The sequence below is a fragment of the Passer domesticus genome, chromosome 9 (assembly GCF_036417665.1).
Source record: "Passer domesticus isolate bPasDom1 chromosome 9, bPasDom1.hap1, whole genome shotgun sequence".
Lineage (NCBI taxonomy): Eukaryota > Metazoa > Chordata > Aves > Passeriformes > Passeridae > Passer > Passer domesticus.
In genome coordinates this window covers 7,235,534-7,255,238 of record NC_087482.1, presented here as the reverse complement: position 1 = coordinate 7,255,238, position 19,705 = coordinate 7,235,534, and the positions used below count along the sequence as shown (strand labels likewise).

General features: G+C 54.0%; 1 protein-coding gene and 2 long non-coding RNA genes across 3 annotated transcripts; all 3 read right to left on the bottom strand.

Moving 5' to 3' along the window:
- Positions 1 to 1,786: 1,786 nt before the first annotated feature.
- On the bottom strand, positions 1,787 to 2,587 carry LOC135307095 (uncharacterized). Its single transcript, XR_010367829.1, has 3 exons — positions 2,515 to 2,587; positions 2,329 to 2,427; positions 1,787 to 1,885 (listed from the first exon to the last, which is right to left on the bottom strand). It is a non-coding gene; the product is annotated as an uncharacterized LOC135307095 (long non-coding RNA).
- Positions 2,588 to 6,592: 4,005 nt separating this feature from the next.
- LOC135307583 (uncharacterized) lies at positions 6,593 to 10,894 on the bottom strand. The gene is made up of 2 exons (XM_064431992.1): positions 9,497 to 10,894; positions 6,593 to 6,829 (listed from the first exon to the last, which is right to left on the bottom strand). The coding sequence occupies exons 1-2, from the start codon at positions 10,544 to 10,546 to the stop codon at positions 6,794 to 6,796; spliced, it is 1,086 nt and encodes a 361-aa protein (XP_064288062.1). The 5' UTR covers positions 10,547 to 10,894; the 3' UTR covers positions 6,593 to 6,793.
- A 711-nt stretch (positions 10,895 to 11,605) lies between these two features.
- LOC135307094 (uncharacterized) lies at positions 11,606 to 12,918 on the bottom strand. Its single transcript, XR_010367828.1, has 5 exons — positions 12,844 to 12,918; positions 12,655 to 12,756; positions 12,109 to 12,225; positions 11,723 to 11,794; positions 11,606 to 11,634 (listed from the first exon to the last, which is right to left on the bottom strand). It is a non-coding gene; the product is annotated as an uncharacterized LOC135307094 (long non-coding RNA).
- Positions 12,919 to 19,705: the final 6,787 nt, after the last annotated feature.

Here is a 19,705-nt window from a genome sequence, read left to right as displayed (position 1 = left end):
TTCTCTTTATTTAAACAGAAGAATGGGCCATTGCCTACCCTGCAAGCGGGGGGGGTGGGGTGGGGTGGGGTGGGGTGTCACCTTCAGTGATTCCTAGAGGGCAAGGCCGGGGGGCTCAGGGGCAGAGGAAGGGATGTGTTTGTCTGAGGAGGGGCTGGAAGGTGCTGGGCTGGTCCTAGGGTCCCTAGAGGTACTTGAGTTGGCTGGGATGGGACAGATGGAGAGAAAAAAAGGGATGAAGGCAGCTTGGGGAGGCCCATGGGGAGAGCAGGTGGCAGTGGGATCTACGGGGCAATAAGAGGCTTCCTCATAGACGTTTGTTCTGGGGTCCTCTTCACAGAACACTTGAGAGGGCTGTCCGGGCCGTTCCTGCTGCTGGAGGAGCTGCTCACGCTGTCTGGGTGTCAGGTGCAGCCACCGTCTTCCAACTCCTGTCCCGAGGTGCTCCTGTGCAGAGAGGAGGTGGCTGAGGCCCCAGCTGCCAGTGGCGCACAGGGACCCTCATGCACAGCAGGGCCCAGAGCTGGCAAGGCTCCCCAGCATGGCTGGAGCTGCTGGCACAGCTGGGCCCAGCTGGACAGCTGCCCCTCAAGGCCCCGGCCAGCAGGGCACGGCTCTGGGCAGGGTCCCTGGCCAGGAGCGGGCCCCAGAGCACCTCTGCCTTTCAAGGGCAACCTCGGCCCTGCTCTTTCTCCTCCCCACCTGCCTCTGCCTCTGCCCCGTGCCCCTGGGGCTGCTCTTGACCAGGCAGCCTCAGTGGGAGCCAGCACTGGCTGCAGCCCCAGCGGGGCCCCCAGGACAAGGCCCAGCAATTGAGAGGCCAATGGAAGCACTGGGCAGCAGCAGAACCCTCAGCAGAGTTATTTGGACAATCATGGGCTGGCCACAACTCCACTGCAGCCTCAATGGGAATGCTCCCTGTCCATGCTGGACTTTGAAAAGAAGCTGTTGGAGGGGGCGGGCAATAAAACACTCACTGTTTTCTGTTCCAGGAATACCAGAATCCAAAGCAGCAGAATAGGAAGACAAGCTCGAAATAAAGCATGCCTGCCAGAAACACTAGCCAGCAGTCGGTTCCCTGACAGAAGCCCCTTCCGAGGCCATCCTGGGCATCGGGAACAGGTCTTGTGGTGCCGGCTGCATCTGTGGGAGCGATGGGGAGCGTGAGCCCGTGCTGTGCTGCACTGCTGAGCTGGCAGCACGGTGAATACGGGCAGGACGTTCTCTGTTTCCCCCAGAGCTGGGGCCTGCAGGCACCTTGCCGGCCCTTGGCACAGGCTGTGCCAGCCAACAAAGCCCAGCAGGCCGGGAGGAGAGCCCGGGGGCAGCGCAGCTGCTTGGGCAGTGGCTGCTGCCAGGGACAGGGGCCAAAGCCATCCCTGAGCAGCCACTGCCAGCCCTGGCACTCCCTGCCCCGTGACAGCTCCCCCAGCCCCAGGGGACAGGCTCAGGCCCTGTCAGGACCCAGCGCAGCCCCTGCCCAGTCGGGAGCCAGGGCTGGCTCTGGCCCTGGGCTGGTGGCAGGGCTCCCGCTCGGGGCTGCTCCTGTGCCTTGGGCCTCTGGGCACTCAGGGCCAGCTCCGCAGCGGCTGCAGCGCCAGGGACGTTGCTGCACCAGTCCCATTTCCTCGGGGCTCTGAACCAGCTCCAGAGGCCTGGAAGCCGAGGCGCCTCCAGCTTTGGCTGCTGCCAGGCCGGGCAAGGGCAGGCCCTGGGGGAAGAGCTGCTGCCACACAGCCCCGGCCAGGGCTGAGCCTGGCACAGCAATTACCTGCTGTGCCTGTGCCCGTGTCTGGCATCGCCTTCCTTCCTGCAGCAGGGGCTGCCAATGAGCCACTGCTTCTCCCTGAGTGTTCCTCCTCCTGAACAGCCTTTTGGTCCATCACTTGAAAAAGGAAAAAAGAGACAACTGGATCAAATGGAAACATTCCCACTGGGGATGTGTCATCTTCATCAGGAAATGCTTGTCAAAGTCACGGGTAAAGATCAGGAAAAAGCCCAGGTAATTGGGGCTAGGCCAGTGCACTCCCATGAGCAAACAGCTACACCACCTGATCTTCTCAGAGACTGGGAAATGGCAGGGGATCTCAGGCCCACAGTACAGTTGAGGCACCCTATCAGCTGATGCTAAATTCCATCCTGCAGAGGCTGGGCAGAAGCTGCAGCCAGGCCAGGATGGGAAACAGCCCTGCAAGACGTCAAAGCAGCAGCGGGGCAGCGAGGCTGTCATGGATCCCTTCCCACTGTGGTGGGCACGGCGTGTCCAGATGTGCAGCCAAAGCCCCCAGCTGCTGAGTCCCAGGGGAAGCATGAGGGAAATGCACCCACCTTGTCCTCCGGGTGCTTCCTTCTGTGTTTCTCTCAGGAATTCATCTGCCTCATGAGACATTTTGGCTGCAGTATCTTGGGTCTTCCCTTTTGGAGGACCTTAAGAAAAAGTAGTTCCATTTCCCAGGAATGGGTCCCACAAAAGCGGGGCTCAGCCTGTGTGGTTAGCAGGGACACACTACTCACCCCTGCCATGGGAGCTGGGTTGGGGCCAAGCATCCAGCCCTGGAGCTTGAGAAGTCCTCCCTGCAGACACACCTGTAACTCAACAGCCACAGAAGCTTCTGCCATCTCTGCTGATCTGTACGGGCACCACTGAGCCGCAGGAGCGGTGAGGGAATCACACAGGGCGAGGGCACACACGTGCATGGTTCTGTGCTGGCACCTGCAGCGCTGCCTCCCTGGCCCAGCTTTGGGCTCTGAGCTGGCAGCTCTCCCAGGGGAAAGGCCTTGACCTACCCTCAGCATCTCCCACAGCCTCAGTCCTGGATGTGGGGCCTTCACCGGCAGGTTCAGCTGCAAAGAAAGGCAGGAGAGAAGAGCTCCTGTGGCACTGCAGGAGATCCTCAGGCTGCCCACAAGGCTCAGGGGCACAGCCCTGGGCCCGGCCCCTTCCCTCTCTGCTCTTCTCTGTGATTGCACAGAGCACATGGAAGGACACACTGGCATTGCACACTGGAGGAAGATTGAAAGCTAAATGCTCCTTCCTCCCACTGACAGTGATACTGTGCGACTCCTCAGGGATCCAGAAGGGAGCAGGGCAAGATTTTCAGAATCCTTCAGCCCTTAAATAATGTTAAGGGAAATGGCTTATGAGTGAGCTCTTGTCACATTGATCCTGATTATTCTGTCAAGAAAGGCACACGGAGGAATAGCCTCCAGCATCCTCCAGGAATTTCAAGCCATTTTCCAGCAGGGCTTCCAAAAAATCCAAGACATGATTCCAGTCTTGAAGGGATCAGAGATCAGAACGATATCAGTGGCATTCTGGGATCCCGTTCTGGCACAGGGAAATGGGCACTGCCAGGGTGTCGGGTAAGACCGTGGGAGCCAGATGGGAATAGACATGGCCAAAGGTGCACAGGGGCCTGGGGAGCTCTGGGCTGGCTCCTGGTCACTCTCCACACTCTTTCCCTGCCCTCAGCAACATCCCTGGGAGGGGTGGCTAGAGCACCACAGGGCCCCGGGGCTCTCTTCTTCACATACAAAAGAAATCCTCGCAAAAGCCCTGGGGAAAACTGCAGCAGGCAGTGCCACAGCTATCCATCCCTCCGTCCCTCTGTCCCTCCTGCCCTCCTTCTGCTGGGACAGCTCCCAGATCCCAAGGGCAAACAGCCAGGCCCTCTTAGGACACACTGGAGCCTTGCTCTCCCCCTCTGTCCTTTCCCCACCATGGGCACCCCGTGCAGTCGCTGCCAGGATTCAGGACATGTCTCCCATGGAGGGACCCCAGCAGGACTGCTCAGGACCCGAGTGCCCTGAGCCTGCTCGGGATAATTCCCCTGGGCTGTGCCTGACTTGTCCAGGCTGTGCCCGCACTGCCAAGCAGCAGAGAGGGCAGCTCAAGCCTCAGCAGGGCTCAGGCCCAGAGGCACGGCAATTACCTCCTGTGCCTGTGCCTGGCATGGCCTCCCTTCCTGCAGCAGAGGCTGGCACGGAACCACTGCTTCCTCCGGCAAATGCTTCCTTCTGCACAGGCTCTCCTTTCATTTCTGGAGAATGGAAAAGAGACAGCTGGATCAGATGAAAATATTCCTGACTGGGAATGGGGAAGGTGATAACTTCAGGAAGCATCACTTGTGAATGGAATGCATAAGGATCAGAAAACACCCAGGATTTTGGGACAACCCAAGGCTGCTTCCTTCCCCAAACAGCCCCAACATCTGATCTGCCTGGACACCAGGAAATTGCAGGGGATCTGAGGGTGGGCATGGCCTGTGGTGCAATTGGGGCTGCCTGTCAGCTGATGCCAAATGCCTTCCTGCAGAGGCTGGGCAGAAGCTGCAGCCAGGCCAGGCTGGCAAACAGCCCTGCAGGGCGTGAAAGCAGCAGCAGGGCAGCAAGGCTGCCATGGATCCCTTCCTGCTGTGCCGGGCACGACGTGTCCAGATGTGCAGCCAAAGCCCCCCGCTGCTGAGTCCCAGGGGAAGCATGAGGGAAATGCACCCACCTTGTCTTCTCTGCAGACATTCCTTCAGCATTTGCCACATGACTTCTAATGGGTCCTGGAATTTCTTGCCTGCCATGTCTTTGGTCTCTCCTGTCGGAGGACCTTAAGAGAAAGTAGTTCCATTTCCCAGGAATGGATCCCACAAAAGCAGGGCTCAGCTTGTGGGGTCAGCAGGGACACACTACTCACCCCTGCCATGGGAGCTGGCCTTTTGTGCAGCATCTGAGGTAGGAGTTTGCCGGGGTCGGCTGTTGCTTGTCTCTGCCCCAGCACGGGAAAAAGTGGTTCTGGGTAGGCCGCGCTCTCGAAGAAGGAGTCTGGACTCTTGCTTTCGGTCTTCAGTCGAGTTTATTATTTCTTATCTACAAAGATTTTCTGTCTGTCCAGCCGAGGTCTGTTCGGCAGGACAGCCAAAGGCACTCTCCCCCGCCCACGAGGCGGTTGTCTCTTTTATAATGAAAATTACGTATTCGATATTTACCTTTACTTCCCAATACTTTCTGCCCTTGTTGGCAAGTGTACTCTTTCTATGAACCAATCCACACATGCCAACATCATCCTGAACATGGATGCCAAGGAGAAGAAAGAAGAAGGACAGGGCACGCCCAAATTCCTCCATCTTGGGACTCCTGATCCATGTACAGAATTCTAGACCCCCCTGTACAATACATAAAACCCCCCTGTACAGTGCATTCTAACTTAAGTTCTAACAAGTGAATAACATCCCCTCTCTATTTAGACATGAAATTTTCTCATCTCCTCACCTTCAGGTGTCATTTCTTTAAAAGGATCAAAGTCAAGCCACCAGGTACTTTTGGCAACATTCCAGGGCCTCCGAGCCCCCCAAGGGTTGTCTCGGTAGCTCTGGACATCCGGAGTGATGTACTGAGCTCCCACATCTCCCCCTTCTGTTTGCACCAAAAGCACCCTCTTTACAACTCGACTCATGACACCCCGCACACACAAAAGAATGCATGGAATTACAATCAAGAGGACTATGAGAATCACCAAAATTTGAAACCCTATCTTTAAAATTTCTTTTTTCCCAAAGGTGAAAGATCAAAAAACTTTGCCATGTCCTCAATCCAAGATCCAGTGATTTCGCCAAGTTTCTTCACACTCTCCTCTATTTTTTCAATATTTTCATGAATTGACCCGGAATGGTCGGAGAGATTCATACAGCACATTCCTTCAAATTCTTTGCACCCATGGCCGTGAGCAAGCAAAAGATAATCGATTGCTGCTCTGTTTTGCAGAGTTGCCTGTCTTACACTGTTCATGTCTTGCAACATGTCACTCAGTGCAAGAGAGACTGATCGAGCATGCTTGCTCAGCCAACAACCCATACGATCCAATTGAGTCAAAGCAATTCCTGATGCTGCCTGAGGTGAGAAAATTGCTATCGCAATTCTCCTTGCCTTGCTCCAAGTGTAAACCCTGTCATCACAATTCTCATCGAAATACTGTAAAGATCTTTTTTCTTTATGTTTTTGTTCTCTCTGCATCTTTAAATCTGGCGTCAGCATTGAAATTCTTCCAATGCTGCATGGACCTCCCTTGGCATTCGCAGGAATACCATGCCAAATCCTGTCTCCACAAATCAAAAAGAATCCCCTTGGCAGTTGCACTGGGACTTGGAGTGACCCTTTGTCTGTCACCATGGTGTTGTTGCACCAGGCTGACGCATTTCTGTAGAATTCATGACTGGGAGTAACATCAATAGTTTTGTTTGGCTTTGCTGTACCTGAAATTTCCAATTTCATGCATACATTCATTGTCATGGACCCGAAAATCTCCAATTCCTGAGGTTCAGAAGAAGCCACAGGAAGAGAATGTGTCCAAGTATACCATTCATTCACAGGATCTTTAACGACCTGTGAGATCTCGATTGCAGTGTGTCCTGGAATTGGCCATTCACTCACTGGCAATCCAATCATGCATGCTGAAAATGGCCTCCCTGGTCTGGAGTGCGTCAGGCAAATGCTATCTAAATTTGCTGCCTGGGCTAAAGCTTCCCAAACATTTTTCTTTGGTTGATTGACTGGTAAATTTGCTTTGTTTTTCAAAACCATTGGCAATGAGACAAAACACATGAACATTGCAAAGTTTATCACCCCACCTTTCTGACTAAATATCACCATTTTCCACCTAAAGTTTTTCAGAAAACCCCCAAAGTCTTTTATTCTTCTGTTTTTTCTAGATTATTGCTTGTAGTTTGAGTCTCCTCCTCTGTCTGAGTACTTGTCTCTCTGTTTCCGGGATCTGTGTTCTTTTGTTCTTGCGTTCGAAATGGCTTCACGTGTCGTGCCGACACCCACTTCGGACCTTGCTCTGTGGAAACACAAGCGAAACCCTTGCCCCAAGTGATTAGTTTGAAAGGACCTTCTATCTGTCCTGATTCTGGGTTTCTGACCAAAACTAAAGGATTCTCCCTTAATCTTGCCTGTGAACTGTTTGAGAAATGTCTCAAGATTGGAGGATTGGGTTCTGAGGATGAACTATTTAGAAAATTCAACACATACAATGTGAAATGGGCATTGTCAACCTGTCTGCTCGAGCATTCCCCTCTGCTAAAAATCCTGGAAGTGTTGTGTGAGCTCTGATGTGTGTGATAAAATATTCATGTTCCCTATTTTCCAACAAAGTTTTCATGCTCACCAAATGTGAATACAATACTTCATTGTTGGCCTCTTTCAAGAGTGAACCTTCCAAGCGTCTGACTACCCCCGCGACATATGCGGAATCCGTAATCAAATTGAGAGGTTGTTCAACCAACTGAAATGCTCGAGTGACTGCTGCCAATTCCACAATTTGTGGAGAACCCTGAATCATCCTCACATCCGAGTCCCATTTCCCTGTTTCTGAGTTCACCCATGTGATCATTGACTTGTGTGTCTTCCCTGAGCCATCAGTGAATACTGTGATCCCGTCCAGAGGTTCTTCACTTATTCTTGGCTTTGCCCTGTAACATATTTGCGACTGCAGCACTCTGTGTTGTGGAAAATGAATTGTGCAAGTTCCTGGGAAAGCTAACAATGCAATTATTAAATCTTTTGATTTCTGCATCGCCCATTTAAAATTATCTTTTTTCAATGGTACATGAATGATTGAAAATTCTCGTCTTGCCATTGTCAACAATCTTGTTCTCCCCTTGATGATGATTTGCGCCATCATTTCTAGATCTGTAAGAATTGTTTTTGAAGGCCTGTGTCACTGTCCTCTTGGTGGATTGTTTTTCTTTTTGATGATTGCAAGAATTTCATTCTGCTGTTGAAATATTTTGTCCAGCATCTCTTCTTTTGATCGTTTTCCCGAGTGTTCTCTCAGCTGGCTTTCCCACTCTCCTCTCAATTCATCTCTCACGATCGACGCAACATGCTGAGGTGTTCCCACCTTGCTGCATGCTTCCACCATCTCTGCCAAGGATGGTCTTCCTGGCATTGCAGTGATGACTCGTTGGCAATCCGGGTTGGCATTGCCGAATGCGAGACTTTCCAAGAGTGGTCGCTTCGCAGCTTCAATGGTCACCTGCCGATCCACCGCTTGCGTGAGTCGATCTATGAATGATGAATATGGTTCTGTGGGACCTTGCCTGATGGTTGAAAATGGGACATCTGGAACTCCTGCTGGAGCGATCTGCAAGATCGCTTTCCGCGCCGCTTCCTTGATGTCATTCAACACTCGCCTTGGAAGACGTACCGCTTGTTCTGCTGGATTGTCATCTGGAGGATCTCCTGCCAACTGTGCTTCAGTGAGGTTTGCGTTTGGCCCGCCTTGATAATTGTTCCTCAACTCTGTGAGATATCTTCGCCATCTTCTTTCCCAGATGAGATTCTGCGTGTCTGTGAGGAGCATTGACACAAGGCTTCGAATATCAAATGGCGTCAGGTCATACATGTTAAATGTCCCCCTCAGGAGCTGTTTAAAGTATGGTGAATCCAGTCCATTGCGTTGAACAGCTCTCGCTAAGTCTTTGATCACATCGTGATTCAATCTTTCCCATCTTGGATTCTGCCCCTGCGCATCATATGTCACTGGCATTGTAAGATCTCCTGATCCTTGCAGCAAAGCTTCTTCTGTCAGTTCCTTTTTGACTTGTTTCCAATCCACCATTTTCATTGGTTGTTCCTCTTCTTCCTGTAGAAATTCTTTTGGCAATTGCATGCACAGTGGAGTCTTTGATGTCAGCAGTGATTGTTTTTCAAACAGTCTTTGACTCGAGGTCTTTGGCCTCGCTCCTGGACTTAAATAAGGAATTTGAAACTCTTGTGTCTGCATCCTTTCCATCGCATCAAATGATGGCATATATCCTCTTCTTGCTTCTGCTGCTGAAAACATCCATGCCGGAATTCCCTCTGATGCTGCGATTCGTATCACGTCTTCTTCTTGCCCTTGATCCTCGTATAATGTATCTTTAAGTTCTAACTGTGGTACTGTTTTCTTTAACGTTGCCTTCCCTTTATACGTTGTTGGAAAAAACTGCTGCATGGTTGCAGTCCTGCCACGAGATAACGTTGTGGCTCTGCCCTGCATTTCGGTCATCCCCCCACTGGGTTGCCTGGACAGGTGCGATGACGTCACGAGCTCGATCGGCTCTTCAGCCGTATCGATTGGCTGCAGCAGTTGTGTTTGTGGAACCTGAGCCTGCACGGATTTTGACTGAGCCAGCAATGGAGGTTGAACACCTGAGCACCGCCCTGAGATGGGAGTGGTCTGAACCACAGGGGTTGGGATCGAGGAAACTGGAACCGGAGAAGGGGTGGAGCCCCGGGATACGGAGCCCCGAGATCGGCCCCTCCTCGCCTGGGACGTCACCGAGGATCGGACCCGCCCCCGACCGCGCTCCGTCCGCATTTTTCGCGTGTGCGCTTTTTCGGGAATGCTTTCCGTCTCCCCTGGACTGACGTCACTGTCTCCGCCCCGCTCCCCTTCTGATGTCTCCTCCCCAGTGTCTGTCCCCGACTCCTCCCTCTCTGATGCTGTGTCCATACCCCGTACCCGTGTGTACGATCCCTGCTTCGCCCGTGCCCGTGTTTGCTCCGCGATGCGAGCTGACCGCCGCGGTTCGACTTCCGGGTCCTGCGTCACCGCCGTGCGTCCCCTACGTCTACTTACGGGTGCTGCTCGGAGTTCCGCGGCTGCTCCGAGCTTGTTCCCCGCGTCTGACGTGGACGCTGTGATTTGGGAGCCCTTCCCGGATGTCCCGCGTGTCTCGCCCCCCGCGTGCGTCTTTGGCACGGCGCCCGCCAAGGCCGCCACCCCCGGTGTGGGTCCCCCAAAACCCGTGCCAAAACTCGTGTTCCCCACCGCTTCCGCGCCCCCCCCGCCGGTCGCGACCGCCGCCGTCGCCGCCACGCCGCCGCGAGAAAGCGTTTCCCCATCCCCCTTCAATCCCCCGCGGACCCCCCTTCCTGATTCTTCCGCCTCCCCCGCCCCTTCGTTCCCCGAGATCCGAAATTCAGGAACAATCGTCCCCGACCCCTCGATCTCGCTGGGTGAAGATCTTAGCTGTTCTGGGGTTGGGATTGTATTCGCGTCTGAATCGGAGCCTGAACCTCCCTCAGTTTCTGGGGTCTCAGGGCGTTTTGGAGGTCTCCTGGGACTTTGGGATGACAGGGCTGAAAGCAGTGCCTTTTCCCCTTGCTCCTCTCCCTCGGGAGCTGTCCCCCCCGGGCCAATTGGAACCAGAGCCAATCTCTGCACCGAGCCATGCTCTGTTTTCCCCGCCCTTGTGGGAGTTGTGGAACCTAATTCCCTGGCTGATCTCCGACACCTTGCAGAGATAGCCTCTAACATAATTCTTGCTGGAGATAACAGCTTGAAAGCCGTCTCTTCCTTTCTAGCAGCTAAAAAATATAAATGTCTGTTAACTTCTTGCCAAAAGCCCACCTCAAACAACACATGTGTTTCTGCAAACGGATAATTATATCTGACCCACAATAATAACTCTTTGAGCTCCTTTTTAGAAACCCCCTCTGCGTACGCTTCTGTCACGCCTTGTAAGGCTGACAATGTTTCTATTTGTTCCTGTGTGAGTGTGTTCCCCATGTTTCTTAATTTTGACCTTCTCACCGAATTTGTGTCGTCAGAGCAGTCTGGATGCTCCCGGTTCCCGTCCAGCAGGTCACAGGAGATGGATTCGGAGGCGCCTTTCCGATTCCGATCCGGGCTGTTCTGATACGAGGTTTCTTCGGGAGAAGTGGAGTGCGGTGTTCTCTCTTTGGCTGCTGCTTCTTCAGACTCTTCTGGCTGCCTTCCCAAGGAGTTATCAGTGTTCTCCTGGGAATGAGTCCAGCTCCGGGAACTGCCCGCCTGGGAGCTGCCCGCTCGGGTGCTGCCCACCTGGGTGTTCTCTTTGCAGCTCACTCTTCGGCTCTCCGCTTGAGCTGTCGCTCTTCGTGCTCACCTTCGGGCCCCCCTTCGTGCCCACCCAGGGACGCCAGATGCCGGGGTCGGCTGTTGCTTGTCTCTGCCCCAGCACGGGAAAAAGTGGTTCTGGGTAGGCCGCGCTCTCGAAGAAGGAGTCTGGACTCTTGCTTTCGGTCTTCAGTCGAGTTTATTATTTCTTATCTACAAAGATTTTCTGTCTGTCCAGCCGAGGTCTGTTCGGCAGGACAGCCAAAGGCACTCTCCCCCGCCCACGAGGCGGTTGTCTCTTTTATAATGAAAATTACGTATTCGATATTTACCTTTACTTCCCAATACTTTCTGCCCTTGTTGGCAAGTGTACTCTTTCTATGAACCAATCCACACATGCCAACATCATCCTGAACATGGATGCCAAGGAGAAGAAAGAAGAAGGACAGGGCACGCCCAAATTCCTCCATCTTGGGACTCCTGATCCATGTACAGAATTCTAGACCCCCCTGTACAATACATAAAACCCCCCTGTACAGTGCATTCTAACTTAAGTTCTAACAAGTGAATAACATCCCCTCTCTATTTAGACATGAAATTTTCTCATCTCCTCACCTTCAGGTGTCATTTCTTTAAAAGGATCAAAGTCAAGCCACCAGGTACTTTTGGCAACATTCCAGGGCCTCCGAGCCCCCCAAGGGTTGTCTCGGTAGCTCTGGACATCCGGAGTGATGTACTGAGCTCCCACAGAGTTGGTGAAGGCGTCCCTGCAGACACGCCTGTAACACAACAGCCACAGAAGCTTCTGTCACCTGGTTCTTACCAATCAGTCAAACATTACGCCTTGGTGGGACAGTGAGAACATACCTGCAGAATGCTCGGAGGGCTTCACAACTTCAGTTTGCCAGGCTAATGAAGAATCCTTCCCAGCATCCCAGTCTGGAAACAAACCAAGATGAGAACTGTTTCCATTGTGTGCTAGGGCTGGCTCTGGCCCTGGGCTGGCGGCAGGGCTCCCGCTCGGGGCTGCTCCTGTGCCTTGGGCCTCTGGGCACTCAGGGCCAGCTCCGCAGCAGCTGCAGCGCCAGGGACGTTGCTGCACCAGTCCCATTTCCCCGGGGCTCTGAACGAGCTCCAGAGGCCTGGAAGCCGAGGCGCCTCCAGCTTTGGCTGCTGATGGGGAAGGGCAGGCCCTGGGAGAAGAGCTGCTGCCACACAACCCCGGCCAGGCCTGAGCCCGGCACAGCAATTACCTGCTGTGCCTGTGCCCGTGTCTGGAATCGCCTTCCTTCCTGCAGCAGGGGCTGGCACCGAAGATGGAGTGCTTCCTTCAAGAAATGCCACCTTCCACTGAAGCACTATGTCCATCTCTTGAGAAAGGAAGGGAGACAGCTGCATCAGATGGAGCTGTTCCCCACTTGGGTGGTGGCATCAGAGGTAATATTTGTGAAATTTATGGAGCAGGAAAATGGCCAGGTTACAGTGGCATGATGAGAGCACTTGCAGCTCCAAACAGACACCCTTTTCCTAATCTGCAGGGCTGGATATTGTGGGGGATTTCAGGGTGTGTTACAGTTTGGGCTGCCTGTCAGCTGATGCCAAGTGCCTTCCTGCAGAGGCTGGGCAGAAGCTGCAGCCAGGCCAGGCTGGGAAACAGCCCTGCAGGGCGTGAAAGCAGCAGCGGGGCAGCGAGGCTGCCATGGATCCCTTCCCGCTGTGCCGGGCACGGCATGTCCAGATGTGCAGCCAAAGCCCCCGGCTGCTGAGTCCCAGGGGAAGCATGAGGGAAATGCACCCACCTTCTCTTGTCTGCAGGGGTTCCTTCAGCTCTTGCCTCATCTGTTTGAATGGTTCCAGGGATATCTTATCTGTTGTGTCTTGGATTTTACCTGTTGGAGTACCTTAGAGAAAAATATTTCCATTTCCCTGGAATGGATCCCAGAAAAGGAAGTCTCAGCCTGTGGGGTCATCAGGGACACACTACTCACTCCTGTGATGGGAGCTGGGCTTGAGTGCAACATCCAAGGTAGGAGCTGGATAAATCCTCCCTGTAGAGACATCTGTAACACAACAGCCACAGAAGCTTCTGTCACCTGGTTCCTGCCCGCTTGTCTACAATTCTTCCTTGGTGGCACACTGAGAACATACCTGCAGGAGGCTCCAAAGGCTTCAAAACTTTATTCATCCAAGCTGATGGAGAAGCCCTCCCAGACACCTCATCTAGAACGGATCACAGATGAGAACATTTTCCAGAGTGTGCTGGGATCCCCTTCTGGCACAGGGAACTGGGCACTGCCAGGGGTTCGGCTAAGGCCATGGGAGCCAGATATGAATGGACACGGCCAAAGCTGTTGGGGCCTGGGGAGCTCTGGGCTGGCTCCTGATTACCCTCCACACTCTTTCCCTGCCCTCAGCAACATCCCTGGGAGGGGTGGCTAGAGCACCACAGGGCCCCGGGGTTCTCTCCCTCAGACACAGAGGAAATCCTCTCTAAAACCCCGGGGAAAACTGCAGCAGGCAGTGACATAGGTATCCATCCCTCCCTCCCTCCCTCCCTCCCTCTGTCCCTCCTGCCCTCCTTCTGCTGGGACACCCCCCAGATCCCAAGGGCAAACAGCCAGGCCCTCTCAGGACACACTGGAGCCTTGCTCTCCCCCTCTGTCCTTTCCCCACCGTGACCAACCCGTGCAGTCGCTGCCAGGTTTCAGGACATGTCTCCCAAGGAGGGACCCCAGCAGGACTGCTCAGTTACCCGAGTGCCCTGAGCCTGCTCAGGATAATTCCCCTGGGCTGTGCCGCTCTAGTCCAGGCTGTGCCCGCACTGCCAAACAGCAGAGAGGGCAGCTCAAGCCTCAGCAGGGCTCAGGCCCAGAGGCACAGCAATTACCTCCTGTGCCTGTGCCTGGCATGGCCTCCCTTCCTGGAGCTGAGGCTGGCACGGAACCACTGCTTCCTCCGGGAAATGCTTCTTTCTCCACAGGCTCTCCTTTCATTTCTGGAGAATGGAAAAGAGACAGCTGGATCAGATGGAAACATTCCTCACTGGGAATGGGCCATGGATCCCATCCCTCTGTGCCGGGAACCATGCGTTCAGATGTGCAGCCAAAGCCCCCGGCTGCTGAGTCCCAGGGGAAGCATGAGGCAAATGCACCCACCTTGTCCTCCCTGCAGCATTTTCTTCAGCACTTGCCTCGTCTGTTTGGATGGTTCCAGGGATATCTTGTCTCTTGTGTTTTGGATCTTCCCTATCGGAGAACCTTAGAGAAAAATACTTCCATTTCCCAGGAATGCATTCCACAAAAGCAGGGCTCAACTTGTGGTGTCAGCAGGGACACACTACTCACCCCTGCTATGGGAGCTGGTCTTGTCAGCAATAACTACCAAAGGACGTATGAATCTCCTCCCTGCAGACACACCTGTAACTCAACAGCCACAGAAGCTTCTGCCATCTCTGCTGATCTGCACGGGCACCACTGAGCCGCAGGAGCGGTGAGGGGATCGTGCAGGGCGAGGGCACACACATGCATGGTTCTGTGCTGGCACCTGCAGCGCTGCCTCCCTGGCCCAGCTTTGGGCTCTGAGCTGGCAGCTCTCCCAGGGGAAAGGCCTTGACCTACCCTCAGCATCTCCCACAGCCTCAGTCCTGGATGTGGTGCCTTCACCAGCAGGTTCAGCTGCAAAGAAAGGCAGGAGAGAAGAGCTCCTGTGGCACTGCAGGAGATCCTCAGGCTGCCCACAAGGCTCAGCCCCGGGGCACAGCCCTAGGCCCGGCCCCTTCCCTCTCTGCTCTTCTCTGTGACTGCACAGAGCACACGGAAGGACACACTGGCATTGCACACGGGAGGAAGATGGACAGCTAAATGCTCCTTCCTCCCAATGACAGTGATCCTGTGGGACCCCTCAGGGATCCAGAAGGGAGCAGGGCAAGGTTTCCGGATTCTTTCAACCTTAAGTTTATGTTAAGGGAATTGGTTAATAAGTGAGCTTTTGTTGAACTGATCCTGATTATTCTCTCAGGAAAGGCAGAATGAAAACTTACCTCCAGCATCCTCCAGGAACTTCAAACCATGCTTCATGAGGACTTCCTGAAAACCCATGTCACGATTCCAGGCTAGAAGGGAGCAGAGATGAGAACCATTTCCATGATGTGCTGGGATCCCCTTCTGCCACAGGGAACTGGGCAATGCAGGGCTGTTGGGTAAGGCTGTGGGAGCCAGATGAGAATGGACATGGCCAAAGCTGCACAGGGGCCTGGGGAACACTGGGCTGGCTCCTGGTCACTCTCCAACCTCATTGCAGGCCCTGTGCATCCCTGGAAGGGTGGCTGGAGTAGCCCAGGGCCCGTGGGGTCTCTCTCCCTCCCACAGAGGAAACCCTCCCTAAAGCCCGGGGCAAAACCATCCCCAGCGCTTCCCAGGGAGCAGGGAGCGCTGTTCCGGGAAAGGGCAGCCAGGCTGCCGGCTCACCTGCTCGCCGCGGCTGCAGCGGAGCAGCCTGGGCAGCCCTGGCAGGCAGGGCCACGGCCAGGAGCAGCAGGAGTAGGAGGCGCAGAGCAAGGGCCATGCTGCCTTGTCCTCCGCCAGTCCCGCAGCTCCTGCTGCCACCGCTGTCCTGTCACCACTGTCCCAACGTCAGCACCGCTGCTGCCACCGCCGCTGCTGCCGCAACAGTTGTGCTCAGGGACTGACTGCTGGCTCCTTGTGCTGCTGTGCAACCACGGGGCTGTGGCACCTCTGGCACCTCTGTGACCTCAGGGCCTGCTGAGAGCTCAGCCTGCTGTGACCCCGGAGCCCTGCTGTGACCTCATGGCCTCAGCTGTACCCCCAGAGTGTGCGCCCGTCTGCATGAATGGACTGCCCTGACTGTAAATGTTTTGCTTCATCAAAGGGCCATTGCTCAGCAAAACCTTTCTTTTGCCTGCTGACATTGCTGGTCAGGCTGCGTCCCTCAAGATGCTCTTGATTGTTGCAGTTCAAATTTATTTTATTGATTTCATTTTAAGTCTTGTTTAAGGGCTCTGTTGTGCCCCCGTTTTTTTCCTGAGTTGGTTCACCTGTGGGTTTTACCCTCCCTCCAAACTGTCCCTGGTGTCCTTCCCCACCCCTTGTTCCAGCTCTTTCCCTGCCTCTCAAGGCAACCCAGCCCCTTGGTTCCCCAACCTTTGGGCCAATCTCTGACTGCAACTCCCCTTTGGAATTCCCCTACTCCTGGAAGCCCCATTGGCCCTTGTGACCCATCCTCTCCACCCTCCTACCCCAATTGGCCCCAGACACTTGATGTAATCCCCTCACTCCTCTCCTGAGCATTCCCTATTGGTTCATTGTTTGCATCCACCCCATGACTTGTATGTGTACAAAACCCCTTGGGCAGTACAGCTAGGGGCTTTTCATCCTGTTCTCTTCACCTGGACTAAGCTGTTCCTTGAAGAACCTGAAGACGGGACGCCTCCTCCTTTCTCCTGTGCCTCGTCCCTGTCGTGGCTTGTGTCTGGCACTGGAGAGCAAGTGGCACTAAAGGTTCTGCCTCTGGTAAATGCCCATAGCGAGGCAGTTCCCGACTCCTGCCGTAGTGCCGGAGTTGTAAGAGCTAGCCCAGGTTCCAGCACTCACTTCACTAATGTACCGAATGCCCCTTCTTCAGTGCCTGCTCTGGTGCTCTGCCATCTCACACAGCAGAGTGTGATTCACATACTGCAGCCCAGAGGTAGGTTGTTGCAACATTGAAATGGGTGTGGTTGGCAGGATGGCTGGGCATAAATCACTACAGAACTAAAGCAAATGTGTGCACTGTCCCAGGCTGGACTTGAATAGGCACAGGAATTGTGGAAAGATGAGGACAAGATAGCAGAGAACAATGGAAACACCAGCTGAAAAGGAGGACATGCTGAAGGAGTTATTTGTGCACATTTGGGGGTATATTTTCCTTGGGTGCAAAGCAAAATCAAAAGCTTCTAAATGCCCAAAAGATGAGAACTGTGTGTGGTAAATAGATATGATTCATGCTGACAAAATTGAAACAGTAATCAATATTGATAATTAATATTTGGAAATAAAAAACCAGTTAAAGGAGTCATGCCAAGCAAGAAAGGGAGAGGAGGGGTCCACCCCCAACCTTCTCCTGCAGATGTTCAGAACAGGAGGAAGCAAGAGATAACTATGACTAAATTTTGTTGGAAGAGAGGAGAATTTGGTTAGACACCAGGCAAATGTTGATTATATGAGATTCACTGCTTTAATGTTAGAACACAGTATTGGTTTATACTGTAGCAGCTTGGTGCGCATGTGTAATCCAAAAGGTGAACTCCAGGACTCCATGGAGGAAGAGGAGAGGCCTTCCTCAAAGAAGATCCCCAAAGAGTGGTACAACTTACTTAAAGAAGTGTGGAGCATGCGTGGGGAAGGTGATGATGAGGGCAGTGATACAAGTGTGACGAATCGAAAATGGGAGGAGATGGTAATGACATGCAGCATAAAAAGGGGAATTTGGGCTTGACACGCTAGTACGTGAGGTGACGGGGGTCCAAAAGCCCTGCACCCGTACCCCACGCATACCCCGCGAGGTTATTTTTGATTATACGCTATTATCAGAAACAAATTATTCATAATTTAAAGCAAATTATATTGTCAATATTTTGAGTGTATTCAATTGTATATATATTAAGCTACATAATTAAAATTGCTGTTACATTTCATTTTGTTTGGGTTTGTTCTTTCCGTTTTTTTGATTGGATAATTGGGCAAATATAACATGTGGAATGTCCTCCACAGCAGAGTGTCAGACCTCTGGATCTTTTTAAACAATTTTATCAAGGTGGAGCTGTGGCGGCTTCAGCTGGTGCCTCTGGGGGACCTTGAACAAAGAACCCCTGAGCTTTTCTACCCTCCCAGGTGAAGTGTGATAATCTCAGGTCTTCCTGCTGTGTCCGAGTGCCGGGCCACTGGCTGGCACCACAGGTCCCCAGACCCTCTGCTGAGGCATCCCTCTCCTACAGTCAAGTTTAGTCTGTCACATTTGGCTTTTCTCTCTGATCCACCACCAGGACCAAAGATCACATGGTCCTGAGGATGTAAAAATGCCTGTTCCTTCTGGAACATTGCTGTTGTGTGACAGCCGTGCAGGCAGAGCGGGCAGCTGTAGGGATACTGACTCGTTTCCCTGGTGCCAGCCGTGCTGCATCCATCGAGCTGCTGGGTGTTGGTGCTCGCTGGGACGCGGCCCGGCCCGGCACCACGGGAGTTAGGAAGGGTCTTGAAGGAATCCCCACGCGTTAAAGCAGACGATTTAGCCTGGGATTTTAAGTTGTTTCTCAGTTAACCTTGTAAAAGGCCAAAACAAGTCTCCTATGAATTCTGTCCCTGTCAAGGTCAGTTCTGCCCCGAAAGCCCGTCAGCATTCTCAGGGCAGTGGCAGGAGCCGGGTGCTGGCCCGGAGCCCCGCTGGCCGGGGAGAGCGCGGCCCAGAGCGAGCCCCTGCTGCCCGGGATGGCCACAGGCCCGGGGGAGCCAGGCAGGCAACGCCAGGGCCCTGTCCAGGGCTCCTGGGGCTCCTCTGGCATCTGTTCCGTCCCCTCAGGTGCTGAGCGGTGCCCGTCCCGCGGAGCTGTCTGTGCCCGGCCCCAAAAGAGGCAGGGCCGGGGCTGTGGCCCCTGGGCTGGCGGTGCCGCCTGCCCAGCGCTCAGCACTGCCCGTGCCGTGCCGGTGCAGCGTGACCCGGCGGGGCAGCTCCGCCTCGGCGCCTCGCCACCGCCATCCCGGCACGGCGGCTGGCCCTGGGCCGCGGCAGCCCCGAGCCGCACGGGCCCGGGAGGGACTGTTGGAGGTCCCCGTCCCCTGCATGCCTCAGCAGACACTCCAGCCCCACTGCATGCAGCAGGAGGGACACAAAGCACCTGCACGCTTACGAGAGTCCACAGCCCTTTCTACATGTGAAATGAGACCCCAGAACCATGACATGTGCCTCAGGAGAGATCCCAGCACCCTGCACACCTTGGGAGAGATCCCAAACCCTCTGCATGCCTCACACAGGATTCCAAATCCCTTGCATGACTTGAAGTGGACCCCAGTGCCCTCCATGCCTCAGAGGAAACCTAAAATATCCCTGGGTGTGCCGCAAGGGACCCCATCCCCTCATGCACCTTAGGGGGACTCCAAAGCCCCCACATGCCTTACAGGGAAGTCCAGGCCAGCTACGCCGAGTGTTTTGACCTGGAAATCAAGCCTGGTTGCACCTGGGTTGTTGTGTCTCTGGGGCTGCTCACCAGCTCTGTCGAACCCCAAGGCCACACAGCCCTTCCCTTCCCTTCCCTTCCCTTCCCTTCCCTTCCCTTCCCTTCCCTTCCCTTCCCTTCCCTTCCCTTCCCTTCCCTTCCCTTCCCTTCCCTTCCCTTCCCTTCCCTTCCCTTCCCTTCCCTTCCCTTCCCTTCCTTCTGGCCCTGGCTGAGAGCAGCAGACCCTGTGCAGCACCCTGCATTGGTGATGGCCCATCAATTAGGTCCTATCAAGTGTGTGTTAATTAGGGAGGAGCTTTGTTTTGCCTGCTGACATTGCTGGTCAGGCTGTGTCCCTGGAGATACTCTTGATGGCTTCCCTCTTTTCCTGGGCATGGCACTGGAGGAGGTCTGGGCCCAGATGATCCCACGGAAGGAAATGTCCCTCAGCCCAGGGACGCTCAGCATGGGCTGCCCCATCCCCTCGGGGCCCCACCGCTGGTCACAGTGAAGCCATCTGCAGAATAAATAGACTCCACTGTCGCCCTGGTTTTTAATGTTCTTCTAAGCCTTCTGATGTTTACATTCTTGTAGCAAACTTTCCCAAACACTTTATGTAAATAACTTATTGTTTTGCATTCTTT